The 17,494-nt window shown below is 37.2% G+C and overlaps 1 protein-coding gene across 3 annotated transcripts in view; it reads right to left on the bottom strand.

Annotated features, from left to right (window-relative positions):
* Window positions 1-17,494, bottom strand: part of CDK8 (cyclin dependent kinase 8) — a 113,684-nt gene that overhangs the window by 46,126 nt on the left and 50,064 nt on the right. For all 3 annotated transcript variants that reach the window (XM_043575574.1, XM_043575580.1, XM_043575590.1), the window contains exons 2-3: window positions 10,050-10,125; window positions 562-672 (exon numbers count right to left, since the gene is read on the bottom strand). In XM_043575574.1, coding sequence (XP_043431509.1) covers window positions 562-672; window positions 10,050-10,125 — 187 coding nt within the window. The remainder of the gene's footprint in view (window positions 1-561; window positions 673-10,049; window positions 10,126-17,494) is intronic.

Raw genomic sequence — 17,494 nt, 5'->3', positions numbered from 1 at the left:
TTGCTCTTCCAAAAAATCCTGTAGAAAAGCAGGAAAAGTATCACATTTTACAGATTGGGGGGGGGGGCGCCTACAACTTCAGAGCCCCTCCCCCCCAGAGCCATTAAGAGACTTGCCTGATGTTGTATGACAAATAACAGAATGACTAGCTCTCACGTATTTGTCTCCCTACACACGGATACCACTTTCTCATCTTATATTCCTTTACAGAGTAAAAGGAAACATGCTGCTTTTAAATCCTAGAACAAAATGGCTATTACAGTTACCTTAAAAATTTTATCAAAAATCTGTAGCTAAGATACCACACCGAATAGTTGTTTATACTGTTCAGATTCTACTGTTTTCTGTAGCACGTTACAAAGATGAAATTGGTAAGACCAAAAAGTAATAATACAAAGCAAAATACCCTAGTCTTGGTAATTCATCAACCATATTCTGTGAGGTCACTTTTACTTAAAAAAATGTAAATCTCACAGTAAGATAAACTCCTAAAATTGTTTTTAGTCACCTTTAATCCCTGACTAAAACCAATGACTTGATGCCTACCACAATTCACCTTACCCAGAGGTCATGTTCAGCGTAGTCAAACAGAAGCCATACTTTCCTATCAGCATGAGACAGAAACACCTTTTGAAGAGAGATGACATTTGGATGCTTAAGCTCTCGAAGTAACTGCAAAATAAGGAAGATCCATTAAAAATTTTTGCTATGAAAATCATGTTAAATAAACCACACCATTTGTAATTCACAGGCAATAAAAACCCAATGGTAATCAATCCTAAAAATCTCATAACTACCCACACTATTTTAAAAGTGTCCATACAGATGAGGAAAAACTGTTTGGAAAAGATATAATAGAGTAAATCTGTTTTGTTGTTATTGTTTAGTTGGTTTTCTTATTTCATTTTTATTTTTTGTGATAAAATACTTAACATTAAAATTACCATTTTAACAATTTTAAGTGTACAATTCAATAGCATTAAGTCTCCTCCAAATGTTTGCAACCATCACCACTGCCCATTTTAGAACTATTTATGATCCTAAACAGAAACTCTGTACCCATTTAACAATAACTCCCCATTTCCCTTCTCTTCTCTCAGCCACTGCTAACCTCTACTCTACATCGTCTCTATGGATTTGCCTACTCTAGGTACCTCTTTTAAAGTATTAGAGTCATACAGTATCTGTCCTTTGGTGTCTGGCTTGTTTCACTTAGCATAATGTTTTGAAGGTTAAGCCACACTGTAGCACTAGCAGCGTCATAATTTCCTTCCTTGCTTAGGGCTGAATACATTCCACGGTATGTATGTACCACCTTTTGTTTATCCATTCATCTGCTGATGTACTTGAGTTGTTTCCATGTTTTGGCTGCTGTAAACAATGCTGCTGTGAACACTGGTATACAGCTACCTGAGTCTCTGCTTTCGATTCTTTGGAAATATACCCAGGAGTGGAACTGGTGGATCGTATGAGACTTCTGTGGTTCACTTTTGGAGGCAACACCAAACCGGCTTTCACAGCAGCTGTACCATTTTATATTCCCATCAGCAACGCATGAGGGTTCCAATTTCTCCACGTCTTCATCAACACCTATTTTCCTTTTTCTCCCCGCTCTTTAATAACAGCCACATTGTAACAGATATGAAGTAGTATCTCACTGTGGTTTTGATTTGCCGTTTCCCTAACAATGGGTTAGGCATCTTCTTTAAGGTGCTCATTGGTCATTTGTATACCTCCTTTGAAGAAAGGTCTATCCAAAGTCTTTTGCCCAATTTTGAATTGTTTTTTCTTCTTGTTGTTGTGATCCTTTAGCGTAGATATTAATCCCTTATCAGATAAATGATTTACAAATGTTCTCTCCCATTTTGCTAGTTGTCTATGTTTTGACATCATAAAACAATTGAACTTAAATGTGTAGTTTGCAATTCTTTAAAAAAAACTAATCACGACATTAGAAAATACAACATTTATCAATATCAAATAGCAGATGAGAATTAAGATCTGTAATTCTGTGAGATATGGTACCTATTTTCTCAGGCATTTCAAATATATAGTAAAATTGATTAAAATATTTTAGCCTTTAATAAAATAATAAAGAACTTATGCAGACAGAAGCATCTAAGTAGAACACATTTTTATGGGTTTAACCTTTCTCATTTCCTAGAAGGACATTCTTTTATCTAAAATCTTTTATCTCCTTATTTTATTCTCATTTCCTAACCAATGTGGCCCTAATAATCCATTAGGATTAAAAGGTTAAAAAGTATTCCTACCTTGTCAACAACAGCTCCAACAATGACAAGAAAAAATTTCTCATGAAGCCTCATACTACGTATTTATCAGTTACAACTGACTTACACAGTGGCTTCCAAATGTGTTCCAAATACATGACAGCCATGTGAGAAAGTCAAGGTCTTGGAACTTACGACTTCAGTACCTTTTATAAGAACACTGCTACCAAAACAAGAATTAATATAAATACAATGTTAACAATATATTAGGGAATCTAAAATGAATTCAGCAAAGGAAAGACTATGAATGGACCGTATGTTAAATCACTTACATTAACGATTATTCTCCGGAAAGTGATAATTATTTTATTCAGAAGCAAGATTAAATTCAAGTTATCTATTTCTGCTTTTAGAATATAATTTCAAAGCTATGAGACTTTAGAGAGTACACACAAATCCTCAGAAACCTAAAGGGGCAGTATTTAAGATTAACCATTTCCTAATTAGTAAACAAGGCAAAGAATCTGATAGGGGAAGTCTAGACTTCGGAGTCACCCAGGATAATCCAGCTGGCTGGAGAGCCAACCCTAGTGCTAAGTTCACCTTAGTTCTGGGTCAAGCGTTTTCTCTATTACCTCACGATTGGAACACACTTCTCAGGCACTATTTCAAATCATTTCTGGAAAGTGGCAGGGTAGAAATTACGGCAAACTCCATTAGAAACCTACATATAAAGCTATTCTTAGATAACCCCTCAATTTTACTTCTAAGATGAGGCTTAGCTCCGGTACTGGGGAAGTGGGGGAAACAACCAGCAACATACTTTATTAAGTTCTCTAGAGGCCCAAACATGGTGCTAAATAAGCAGAGGACATGCCTTATCTCGCTTAATCACAAATGACTGTATGAAATATTTATATTACTTCTATTTTATAAATGAGAAAATAGTGGTTTGAGGGTATTAAATAATTTGCTCATGGTCATAGTCCTGGGTAGTGGTTACGATCAGGCTTTAAATGCTTTTAAAACTAATTAATTACACTCTAAGGTCTAATACCAATACCTTCCAAGACCTAACACTCGGGGGGGCTATTTCTCACTATACTTCATAAGCACAGATGTCTAAATATATACTAGGGTGTGAAATGCACAGTGACAGGCACAGTGCCTTGCTCACCATTTCACTGCTAGGTTCTAGCACACTGCCTGGGCACCTGGTGGGCACTCATTAGGTATTTGATGATTAATGAATTTGTGAATTTAAAAATAGATACAAATGTACAGGCATCATCCAAACACCCTTTGGCTTCTGACCTGTGGACTCAGATCACTGCTTTCATCATGAAACCAGTCGACTTCTTTTAAGAATCTACTTCTTGGGGTGCCTGGGTGGCTCACTCGGTTTAGCATCCGACTCTTGATTACGGCTCGCGCCACGATCTCGCAGTTTGTGGGTTAGAGCCCCTCAGTGGGCTCCGCACGAGTTCAGAGCCTGCTTGGGATTCTCTCTCTCTTCTCCTCGCTCTCTCTGCCTCTCCCCTAGCTTTCAGAATAAATAAACTTAAAAAAAAAAAATCCACTTCTATTTTTAAAACATCTACCTGATGAGTCAGACAACAAATCTTCGAGGGTAATAATTTAAAAATATATTAACAGTCAGTGCTATCATTATCATAGTAAGTAAGTGACAGTAAATGTTATGGACTGAACTGTGTTCTCCCTCACATTCATACGTTGAAGCCTTAACTGCCAGTACCTCAGAATGTGACTGTATCTGAACATAAGACCTTTACAGAGGCAATTAAGTTAAAATAAGGTCATTAGGGTGGCCCTAATCCAATCTGAATGGTGACCTTATAAGAAGAGATTAGGTAGGACACACAGAGAGACACCAGGGCAGCTGGTACAGACAGGACCTTCCAAGAGGTCACAAGAGAATAGTCGTCTGCAAAGCCAGGAGAGGCCACAGAGGAAACCCAACTCTGCAGACTCTCCAATTTTGGACTTACAAGTTCCACCAGGAGAGAGTCAGTTTCTGTTGCTTAAGCCACCCAGTCCATAGTATTTTGCTATGGCAGCCTTGGTCAACTAACTCAGTAAATAACTACTATTAGTGAGTAAGTAAGACACTCTATGCGGGGTGTTTTTTAAAGGGAGATTTATCAGGGGATGGGTCACTGTGGGATTAGAGATGGAACCGAGTCTCAGTGGGGAATTACATCTAAGTAAATATTTCTATTGAAGTACTTCCAAAAAACCAGGGAGCTGTGCTACATTTAGCAGGGCTAACATTAACCAAATACCTCCTACATGCCAGCCACTGTGGGAGATACACTAGGTCCTGGACATAAAATGTGCTAAGACTTGCTGAGGTTCTCCAGTGGGAGACAAATGCAAGTAAGCAGACAATCCTAGGCTGCAGCTGCAGTAGTGGTAACCCATTACCGAGAGCAGCTAACATTTACCTGGAGTTTATTGTGTCCAAAGAAGTATGCTAAGCTCCTCACAATAAACCCTATGAGACACTATTACCATTTTACAGATGAGGAAACAAAAACACAATTAACTTGCCTTGGGCCCTACAAGCTAGTAAGTGGTCAAGCCAAGTAAAGCACAGGTTTATTTGGCTAGGGCTTTAAGTGCTACAGGCAGTGCTTTGACATTGGTACTCTGGCACTGGGAGCATCCCAGTTTTCAAAGCTGATGAAAAGAACTTCAGCATTTCATCACCCCGTACAGAGCCCACAGCATGTAGTTACATATTTCTTAACATTTTCTAAGGTTGGTTTTTTTTTTTTTTGCCTTTTTGAAGATTTTAAGCTAAAAAAAATTAAAGAAAAGGTTTGAATAAGCTTAAGCAGTGGTTTCCATCACAAAAATCACCTAAATTCTTCTAATTCTACTGGGAACAAATTCTTGTAATTTCCTGAATACTAAGATCACTGCTAAAAATATAAACGTCTTAATATGTCATTCATTACAAACTTAATTCATTCTAATTGTGCCATCTAATATCACCCTTAATTTGAACTCTTAAAGTACAAATAAATAAAAAATTAATATTTGAAACTGTATCTTGTTAATATATACCATGTGTAGCTGTGAGAAGATAAGAAAATCTCCAATATTCTCAAAATGACATTGACTTATAATATTAAAATTTTACAACATGGCAAAAATAAATTCTGAATTTATGCCATAGGTCTGACGATAGCTATGGGCTGCTTCCATAATTTGGCTATTGTAAATGATACTGGAATAAACACACGGGTGCATGTATACCTTTGAACAAGTGTTTCTGCATTTTAGGGGTAAATACCCAGTTAGTGTGATTACTGGATCCTAGGGTAGTTCTATTTTTTTTTTTTATTAAAAGAAACAAACTTTTTTTAATGTTTATTTTTGAGAGGGAGGGGCAGAGAGAGAGGGAGACAGAATCTGAAGCAGCGGCCAGCTGCTGAGCTGTCAGCACAGAGCCTGACGTGGGGCTTGAACCCACAAACTGTTAGATCATGATCTGAGCTGAAGTCAGACGCTTAACCGCCTGAGCCACCCAGGGGACCCTAGGGTAGTTCTATTTTTAACTTTCTCAGGAACCTCCATACGGTTTTCCACAGTTGCTACACCAGTTTGCATTCCCACCAATGGTGCAAGAAGATTCCTTTTTTTCCACAGCCTCGCCAACACGTATTGTTTCTTCTGTTTTTGATTTTAGCCATTCCGGCAGGTGTAAGGCGATAGCTCATTGTAGTATTGGTTTGCATTTCCCTGATAATGAGTGATGTTGAGCATCTTTTTTGTCTATTGGCCATCTGGATGTCTTCTTTGGAGAAATGCCTATTCATGTCATCTGCCTATTTTTTAACTGGGTTATTTGTTTTGAGTGTTCAGTTTTATCAGTTCTTTATATATTTTAGACACTAACCCTTTAATAGATATGTGATTTGCAAATATCTTTTCCCATTAAGTGGGTTGCTTTCTAGTTTTGTTGACTGTTTCCTTCGCTGTGCAGAACCTTTTTATTTTGATGTAGTCTCGACAGTTTATTTTTGCTTTTGTATCCCTTCCCTCAGGAGGCATAACTAGAAAAGTGTTGCTATAGATGATGTGAGAGAATTGACTGCCTGTGCTCTCTTCAAGGATTTTTATGGTTTCATGTCTTACATTTAGGCCCTTAATCCATTTTGAGTTTATTTTTGTGTACTGTTTAAGAAAGTAGTCCAGTTTCATTCTTTTGCATATAGCTGTCCAGTTTCCCCAATACCGTGTGTTGAAGAGATTGTGTTTTTTCCCATTATAAATTCATTTCTCCTTTGTCAAAGATTAACTGACACACTTGTGGGTTCATTTCTGGGTTTTCTATTCTGTTCCACACATGTTTAAAAAATTAAACAATATATTTCTAAATAATCCATGAATAAAAGAAAAGAATCACAAAGAAAATTGAAAACATTCTGTACTAAATGATAATAAAAATACAATGTAACAAAACTTATGGAATGCAAGAAGAATACAGCTTAAAGGGAAATTTATAGTTTTAATTGCTTATTGAAAAGAACCATTTAAAAATCAATGACCTAAGGTTCCACCTTAAGAAGATAAAAAAGAAATGTAAGCCAAAAGTAGAAGGAAAAAAAATAATAAAGAGTAGAGATCGATAATATAGAGAGAAAATACAAATTACCAACCTCCAATGAAACAGGACATCACTACAGAAGCTACAGATATGAAAAGATACGGGAATAATATGAACAACTTGGTGCTGATAAATCAACAACTTGCGTGAAATAGACAAACTACATAAAAAATACAAAATATCAAATACTAGATGCCATTAAGGATATAATATTAGTTTGTGAATTCTATCAAATATTTATGGAAGAAAAACTACCAATCTTACAGAAACTCAGAATACAGGGGATGAAGAAATGCTGCATAACGTGTTTCACGAGGACAGCATAATCTTGATACCAAAGACAAAGACATTACAGAAAAGATAATTATAGAACAACATCCTTCAAACTCATACAGTTAAAACTCCTTAACAACACACTAGTAAATCAAATCTAGCAATAAACAACCAAGCAGGGATTATTTCAAGAATGCAAAATTGGACAAACATTAAAAATCAATGTGGTCTACCAATGAAACAGAATAAAAGAGAACTATAGGGTCATTTCAGTACACGTAGGAAAAAAGCATCTGATAAAATTCAATACCACTTATGAAAAAACTAGAAAGAGCTTCCTAAGTCTGACTGACAGCATCTATAAAAACCTACAGCTGGCATTTTATCTAATAGTGAAACACTGAAACCACTTTCCCCAAGACTGGGAACAAGTCAAAGATGCCCGTCCTCATTACTCTTCAACATTATATGGAAGCCAAGTCAGTGCAATAAGAAAAAAAATACAAAGATGAAAAGAGGTAAAACTATTCCAAATCACAGATGACATAATCATTTCTCTGCATATATCACCAAAACCTACCAGTGAATTTAGATATAAAATGGATACGAAAATAACAATATTAAAAAAATTCGAGGTATAGAAGCAAACAAATGGGAAGTAAAAATTTTTAAAGCAATCCATTTACAAGAGTACCAGAAAACATGAAGTCCTTAGGAATGAATTTAACAGAAGGTGTGCGTTTTCTCTACAACTAAAAACTACAAGACACTATTGAGAAAAATTAAAGAAAATATTAAAAAATAGAAAGTTTATCTTTTGAGTTTCATGGACCGAATGCAGTATTATTAAGATATTAGTTTTCCCCGAATTGATCCAAACCATAATCCCAGCATGCATATTTTAGAAATAAAAATGAGCTGATTCAAACATTCATATGATACTGAAAAGGACCTAAAATAGCCCAAACAATCCTGAAACAGAGGACTAAAGCTGGTGGCCTTATACAATCTTACTTCAAATCTTGCTGTAAAGCTAGAGTGACCTCATAATGGCATAAGGGCGGACAAAGACATCAGTAAGAATGGAACAGAGCCCAGAACAGTTCACACTTACATAGTCATTTAAGTTTTTACAAGGGGAGGGGAGAAGCTCAAACCTTACATCACATGTATACAAACAAAAATGAATTAAACAGAACCCAAACTAAAGCGTACAACCAAAACTATACAGCTTTTAGAAGGAAACACAGGAAAATATCTTCACAATCCGTGGGTAAAGATTTCTTCAGTCAGGCACAGAAAACAATGGTCACGAAAAGGAAAAAATAGTAAATTTCATCAAAAATAAAAATTTGTGCTCACTTTAGGTTGAAGAACCATAATCATATACGTTAAAAATAAGTGTTCATATTTCTTTCCGTGCTTAACTTCATTTACAGTTATCAACATACACATGAAGAATGTCTGTTCCTAAAATGAGTTGTTTTCAGAACATTTTGCTGAAGTCTAATAAACACAGAGAAAGAGCACACAAACCCGTTAAGTGCACAGCTCGGTGAGTTCTCACATACTAAACCCACATAACCAGACCCAGAACAAGAACAAGAAACAGCACATTACTAGAATCCTGAAAGTTCCCTTGTCTCCACTTTCCATCACTCCCTGACCCCTCCAAAGATAATCTCTACCATGACATCTAACATCACTGACCACAGGTCAATGGATTTTAATTCTTTAAAACTAACTAGAATATACAGAACTGTAGATGCTGGAAGAACTGATAGTTAATGTACAGTTATCCTTCCTCTAGATTCAAGAGCATTAAAAATCTATCAATTACATGAAACGTAATTTCCAGCATGGCATACCCTCCACCTCACCTCCACTCTTCCCTCGTGGAGGTAATTCTTACATGTCTTCCTGGAACCTTCCTTGATTTTCTCAGTTAGATGTAGATCCTTTTCCCATTCTCCATACAGTTCTATCACTGTGCTTGGTATACCATTATTATAAGATATATGAGTGTCTTTCCTCATCAGCATGTAAATACTCAAGGCCAGGGACCCTGACTGTTCCGTTTCTTTACTTTTACCTACTCTAGTTCCTGTCAACATGACATACAACAAATGAATGAAAACCCAGTGGTATAAATCTATTAAATGAGTAAAATTATCTAAGTTAATATATCTAGCTCACAATAGCCTATTATCTGTGGATAGATACAAGGGCTAAAAGCAACAAGATTATAATATATATTCTATAATATTCTCATTATAGCCAGAAAAGATAAATTTGGACCCACAGTGCCACAACAGTAAAAACTGAAGTAAAATCTCATGAAAGTAAAACTCAGTTTAAATCTGTGAATAATTATTTAATAGTGCATTAAGATGAATATTTTCCTTTGGGATTAAAATGAGATTCTAATGCCATATGGAAAGCTAAGTTTCCAAAAGAAAACAGCGCATATTTTTAACATATTCAAATGAACAGATACAATGAAAATCAAGTAACACAATCTCATTTTAAGTTCATGTAATGACATCAATCTCATTAAAATAGAAATACTAGTTTTAATGAACATATAGGTTCCTACAAACTTACTTTTATTGCACCCGATGAAATAATAACTGGACCCTTAATATTTAGTGACATTTATCAGAAAAATATATATTTATATAAACAACTAAGACTGACTTACTCCCAAATAAATGAATTTATGCAGACATTTTTGCTAGAACTACATGCCACCTTTACTTCTCTTAGGAAAGAAATATATTTTTCTACAAATGGCCAATATGAAAGATATTTACCAACTTTCAATTAATGTGTGACAAATACAATTCAGAGACCACACAGTTGACATTCATGAGTCAAATGATAATGATTATAAAAAGAGCTTCACTTACTGCTATTTCTCTACATGCCGACATAGAGATCCCAGTTCCTTCTATTTGTTTTAAAGCATAGTCCTTATCATCTTTCCTGCAAAAACAAAGTTATTTTAATATACAGATAAAACTAAATTTACGTGCATTTTTAGTAATATAAAATATAAATGAATATAAGCCACATATTTGATACACAGACCACTTTTCACATGTGTTAAATAGTATCATATAGGAAGAAATTTTTAGATAATCTAGTTCAATCCCATTATTTGATGAGGAAAGTTACATTCAAAGTAATAAAAAGACTTGTCCAAGCCTCCATGGTTTGGGGAAGACAAAGATTCAGAAATGGAGCTCCAGACTTTCAGCAATGATACGTATAGATTTCCTTTTATACACGCATGTGTGCGTGTGTACTGTACCCTCAACACACACACACACACACACACACACATACACACACACACACAACCTTGCTTCCTAAAACCATTCAGATATCGGTGGGTCAAAAAAAAAATTAAGAAATGAATGCATCAGCAAAGTACAAGATGGTTATAATTTCAAACATGTTATAGTCCTCGTATCTCCCAAATACCTTTGAAGAGATTCACTCAACATGTGTTTACTAAGCACTTACTATGTATTCAGAACTGTGCTCGGTATGGGGGTTACAGCAGAGTTCCTTCTTCTATGGAGCTTTCTGTGTCTGCTGGCCTAGACAGATAAGTAACTAACATACCGCAGTACAATATAAGTGCTATGATAGGGCAAGCGCAAACGGCAGAGGTTACTCAACGGTTACTCTGGTGGAGGACCTAAGCAAGGACTTCTCAGAAGAAACACCATTCAACTGGGGCCTAAGTGGCAATTTTCACACTGTTTTGACTCAGGACCCCTTTACTCTCTTGGATATTACTGAGGACCTTCAAGGTTTTGTTCATCATATCTATCAGTATTTACCCTATTCGATTTTAAAAATGGTAACTTTTAAAAACAGAATACAAAGCACCTATCCGTTTAGCCAGCAGGGCGATGATGTCACGTTATGACACCTTTGGGAAAAAAACCCACCGTACACTCACGAGACAGTGAGAAAGGAAATACCATTGACCCTTGAACAATATGGGTTTGAGGTACACGGGTCCACTTACGCGCAGATTTTTTTCAACAAATGCAATACAGTACTGTAAATATATTTTCTCTTCTAGTTTTAGTAACATTTTCTTTTTTCAAGCTTTCTTTATTGTTAAGAACACAGTAAATAACATATGTAACATAACAAACATGTGTTTAATTTGCTGTTTATGTGATCTGTATGGCTTAAGTAGTCAAGTTCTTAGGGAACTAAAAGTTATATGTGGATTTTAGACCGTGGTGACCGCGGTAGGCTGTCGACGCCCCCAACCCCCACGTACTCAAGGGTCAACTGTGACATCACAGCACTACTATGAAAATCGTGTTGACCTTGCAGATTCTCTGAAAGGATTCTGGGGGTAACTAGCGGTTCCCAGATCGGAGTTTGAGAACTGCTGATGTGGGGGTATGTGTATTTGTGTATGTGTATGTGGCTTGAGTTAAGACGGAAACACAATGTGAAGACGCATGAGGCGAGACAAAAGCATTTGAGGAGAACAGACATCGTAAACGACGGGGGATGAGGCTGAGGACATTAATCAGGAACCAGAACATAAAAGTCTTTTTACTCCAAGAATAACAGGAAGCCCTCCATTAAAGATCTCTTTAATAAGAGAATATCAATTATATTTTACTGGGAAAACATATCTTTGGCTGCCTTTTGAATGCTTCGGGAGAGCAAATAAGAACAGGAGGCAGAGAAGCCACTGAAAAGTAAACAGCGTTAAAGTAATTCAGCTGAGAGACGGTGGCGGTGGCTGCCCAACGGTGGTTTCTATACAGAGGACCCGGACCGGAGTGCGCGAGGCAGGACCAGTAGCACTTGGTGACAGGATACTGGTCAGAAGGAAGGAGGAGGAGTCAAAGATAATGATTTCTGCCGAGGCAGCAGGTTACCAGCAACATTACCGACTGAAATAAGAAACGGGAGGAAAAGGACCGAGGGAAGAAGAAGACAGCTCTGTTTTGCGTAGGTTGAGTCTGCGGCACATCCGAGATACCAGAGTGAGGATGGCGAGCTGAATAAACAGGTCTAAAGCTCGAGAGAAAGCTGAAGACACGCGTTTACTATAATTAGGACACACACGGTAATCAAAGCCATGGGAGTAAAGTGACGCTAGAGAGGTCAAAAAAAAAAAAAAGAGTTTCAAAAAGGGTAGAATAGTAAATAGTATCGAGAGCTGCGGAGGAGACTAGTGAGGTGAAGAAGCGTTCACTGAATTTAGCAATGATGAAGTCACCAGAGAGCAGACCGGGCGAAAACAGTTGAAGTGATGTAACGGCAGAGTCCACACTGCAGCAGCTGGCGACGAACGGGGCACAAGCAAACTAAGATACTAAACGGAGACATCTGAGAGGGGGAAAGTACACCTGCAGCTGGAATGATGCGCAAGGTTACAGAGTTACTATTATTTTAAGACGGAAGAGAACTGAATAGGTTAAGCACTGCCACGAAGAATCCAGAGCGAAGGAGCTGCTGATGGAAGAGGGAGAGGCAGGTAAAAATTAAGAGAGCAAAGACGGAAATGCTGAGGAGAAATTAAACAAGGCTAGAAGGAGAAATACTTTCAGGGAGAGTTCTCACCTGGTGGCTTTGAATCTTCCTCATGTTGGAAATTAGGTCATATACTAAAAGTAAGAGGAGGGCACCTAGGCGGCTCAGTCAGTTAAGCGTCCCGACTCTGGACTTCGGCTTAGATCATGATCTCACGGTTCCTGAGTTCAAGCCCCGCATCTGGCTCCATGCTCCCGGCACGGAGACTACCTAGGATTCTCTCTCCCTCTCTCTCTCCCCCTCCCCCACTCCCTCTCAAAATAAATAAACCTAAAAAATAAAAGTACGGGCAAAGGTGGTAGAGTTCAAGATTTGAAAGGATAAAAGGAGGTTTGGTTGAATAAAACCTATTCATTTAAGTTCATTTACTACTTTATTATCTCAAATTATTAAAACATACATAGCTTTATCTTCATGATTGCAATATATTTACACCAAATCCTTAGCTGTGGGGGGAAAAAAATCCCGATTCCAACATTATTTTTCTGAAAAAAAGATTTGTCTTATGACAATCGGCTTTATAACATACTTTCTAGTAAAGCCCCATGGGCACTCATTATTTTAAAAATACATTAAGCGCACCTACACTCAATGTTCACTATGTCTGAATGATGTGTGAAAGAATTAAAAACATGAAGTTGAAGAGGGGGATGCAAAAATAAAATGACGTCAGGACTAGAATACATCTGCCAGACACTTTCACATACACGGTACCGGTTTAACCAGATGGTTAACCCAGGAGTGAGTACAAGGGATTGTTATAGGTACTATTTGAGGATAGCATCCTAGATCTGGACACTCTAAGGAGAAAGAGAGTGGTGGGAAAGAAAATAAATTAAACCCAAGACTTACCCATTCACCTCCTTAACAACAACCCTGAATTTCTCTTGTATGTAAATGGCCAAGCTGCCATATGCAAACGTCTTCTCAATGAACTGAAAAATTCTAATCTGCAAACAGTTCTCTCCCCCATCCCAAGTAATTATATGTGTTATATTTTATAAAGGTAAGTGATGAGAAAGAAAGGTGAAATGGGAGAATAGAAAAACTTTAGATGTTTGATAATCAAAAAGGCAACCTCCTCTTGAAAATCATTGAATTACCATCATAATACAACAGCACTTTGTGGTTTACAGAGCACATTTATTTATATATCCATCCACACAGTCACTTTTTAGTAAAAAGGCACATTGGAGAGGAAAAGGATTTGTTTCCTAGTTTCAGTCATGATCCGGTTAAAGCAGTCAGACTGCATAAATAAATAATGGCAATATAGTGTTTTAAGTGCTATAAATAGACGGGACCAACTACAACTTGAAGGGTTGAAGCAAGATGAAAGAAAGCTTCAGAAAGAGGCTACCTAAGCGGAGATTTTCAAGATTTCAGAAGTTTGTGAGGAAAGGAGGGAGGGGCTGTGGAGAGCAATCAGTAGCAAGAGCAGCCGTTCCAGAAAGTGGGAACGGTACGTACAAAAATACAGAAGCATGGGGAAGGTGTGACATGCTCAGAGAATAGCAGAGAGTAGCGGGAGCAGTTTAACATCATGAAACATGCTCACGTCCTGAGGATGGATGAGATTTTAGAAACAGGCAGAGGGAAGATGGGAGGGGGTCAGCTGTGTCATCTGTGTCCAAAGAGGGGTACACAGAGTATATGCGCTTCACTTCAGAGACAGTAAAAAAACGTAAGTATGACAAGAAAATATTACATTAAAAATAATAAAGAGGGCTGAGGGAAAGTGTGTTACACGAGGAAGCCGAAAGGAAGAGAATGGAACCATGACGAAAGAGTAAGCCAGTAATAGAAAATGGCCGTAAAGGAGCGGGTAAAAAAATGAGCAGTGTTTTGGTACAAAAGAGTAATGCACACACATATGAAATTTCACTTCCTTCCTAAAACCCTACTAAAACAATGGCAAAGAAATTTTTAAAAAATTGAACTCACATGGATGAGAAATGGAGAGGAGGCAGCATAAAGCTTTGGAAACTAGAAAGTAAGTGGACAAACACTAACTGATTAACAAGACCCAAGAAAAACTAGATCAGACACTGACAGTGAAGGAAACTGAGGACCAATTAGATGCATACAGCAAAATCCTCCAAGATCAGAGAACTGACAGTACGAGATAACTCTGGAAGTAGGACTGGCTGAGTGGAAGATAAAGCTGAAGAGACATTTCTAGAAAATAGAATAATAAGAAATGTGAAAGAAAAACAGAAAAATTAGACAACCAGTCCATGAAATCCAATATACAAGTAACTAGCAGTTAAGAAAGAAAGAACAGAGAAAAGAAGTAATTCAAGACAACTTCCCAAACTGAATGACAGGATTTCTAAAACTGAAAGGGTCCAATGAGTTCCCACCACAAACAGCTGAAAACAGACCCACATCAAGACACAATACCTACATCTTTCAGAAAAGTGGAGATGAGTGGATTTTACAAGCTTCCGGCGGAGACAGGTAATGGGCCATTTGGAAAGGATCAATATTGGCCACGAGAAAGAAGAAAATCCTGCCATTTGTGACAACATGGATGAACCTGATGACATTAAGCTAAGTGAGATAAATCCCATAAAGAAAATACCGTATGATATCACTTATATGTGGAATCCCTGAACTCATAAAAACAGAAGGTAGAATGGTGACTACCTGGGGCGAGGGGCACAGGGAGATGTTTAATGAACAGGATAGTGATTATAGATAACAATACTATATTATAAACTTCAAAGTTGCTAAGAGACTGTATCTTAATTGTTCCCACTAGGGGGAAAAAAGTGTTAGCTACACTACAGTGGAAGTCATATTACAATATACAAATTTATCAAGTCAACAAGTGGTACAACTTAAACTCACACAATGCTATATGTGAATTATATCTCAATAAAAATAAATTTTAAAAAAAGAATCAGGAATCAGGATACCTGTGGACTTCTCAACAGCAGTTTTAGAAGCCAGAAGCTCTGGCCTAACTGCACTACGTAAAATCATGAGGTATTGATTACAGTGTCAATAGAAGTTGTTTGGGGTGTAAGAACCTGTTCTGGAGAATTACATTGTCAGCTGCAATGACAGAAAAACATTACGGAGTAGTCAGCCAGATCCAGGAGCTTGAGCCAGAATGTAAATCAGTACAGTACTTCCTTCATGGAAAAAGTCATGCTTTACAGGAGAAGCAAAAAAGAAAGAAAGAAACAGCTGAACCAATCACTGTTAGTTACGTAGTGAAAATTGTGAATTACATGAAGTGTAATGTGTTAAACTGAAGATGTAATTATCTTCATTACGCAATCATCTGTAAGCAGATCATAAGCAACCGTCACTGTTGCGCTGCAGTACGATGGCTACCGAGGGAAAAGGTCTGGGAGGACGCTAGACCACAGCACGAATCTCAGCGACTGTGCACGACAATGAGCTGCCCTGGCCGAATGCTACAGAGATGTGAATTCAGCCCCCTAACTTGCTTAAGTATTTGGTATTTTTAATAATCTTAGTATTTCCAGTTTGGGACAGAATGCTCTTAAAGATACATCCTTGGGCCTTAAACATATTTTAAATCATTTTTAATAAAATCTATTTAAAAAGATTAAAGGTCCTAATAATTATTGTTCTTACTGCAATTAGTATTTTCAAATATGGCTTAGGAACTACTTTTTACCTTTGGATACCATGACTAAAGTTCACATATTATCATCATCTGATTTTGTCTTTTGTGAATTTAGGTCCCAAAATCAAAATAATAAAGCGGATGTCTTGTACACTTAACGTATCTTTGGATTTCTTATTTTAAAAACTCTGTTCTCTCCAAATTGATTTATTTGACAAATTAAAGGAGTTCAGCCGTTATACATTAAATGCAAATAAAATGTATTAATGTGCATATACATATGTGTGTGTATGTGTGTGTATATACATATATGTACGTATGCATATATACACATATATATACATATGTACATATGTTTGGTGATTTATGTACATTGAGCTGAGAAGAGGCAGACTCATGTTCTTAGAGAAAAACTGGTACAATGACTGTTTCAATATTTTTGTTTCTAGGTTTCAGTATCCTAGTCAATTAAGAACGAACATAACACACTTGACGGTAGAAATCAAGAAGCCTTGCAGATTGGTTCAAGTCCTCACTGTTCACAATATGTTCTAACTCCTTGGGTAACCACTGACTAAAGCCTTACATCCTTGTGTATTATATACACATCAATAGAGGAGCTGCTTTCTCCCATTCTAAAAATTCTGGTTAACCTAATTTTCCAGAGCTGTTCAACCTTATCTTCCCTGGCTAGATACTTAATCAGCTCTATACGCTCTGAGATTAGGTGACTGGCTATTTTTGAAGCATCATTAGGGAAAGACTGCACTTGAACCCCCATGGAAATGACCTTGCCATACTCTGTTGACAACTACAACAGCAGAACTCCTTGGATGCACAGCTCTCAATTACCGTGACATAACAACACATCCTCAAATTACTGGAAGACCGTCCCAGCCAGAGACCTCAAATTGAGGATGCCTAAGAATCCTCCAGAAGATGATCCTAGAGAATGAGACAGCTTCCACCCAGGACCCATGGAACAAGATTTAAATGGCAAGAACCAAAGACTGTCAGGCTTAAATCTGCATGCTATCATTCCACAGCTCTTTTCTATCCTCTATGCTGGTTTAAATTTCTGAATTATTAACAGACACCTGCTATATCTAATAACAATACCCTTAATATTGCTCTTTGTATCCCTAATCACTCCTTGTATGAATCCAATAC

Source organism: Prionailurus bengalensis, chromosome A1 (genome assembly GCF_016509475.1).
Source record: "Prionailurus bengalensis isolate Pbe53 chromosome A1, Fcat_Pben_1.1_paternal_pri, whole genome shotgun sequence".
NCBI lineage: Eukaryota > Metazoa > Chordata > Mammalia > Carnivora > Felidae > Prionailurus > Prionailurus bengalensis.
This window is presented reverse-complemented; position numbering and strand designations above follow the sequence as displayed.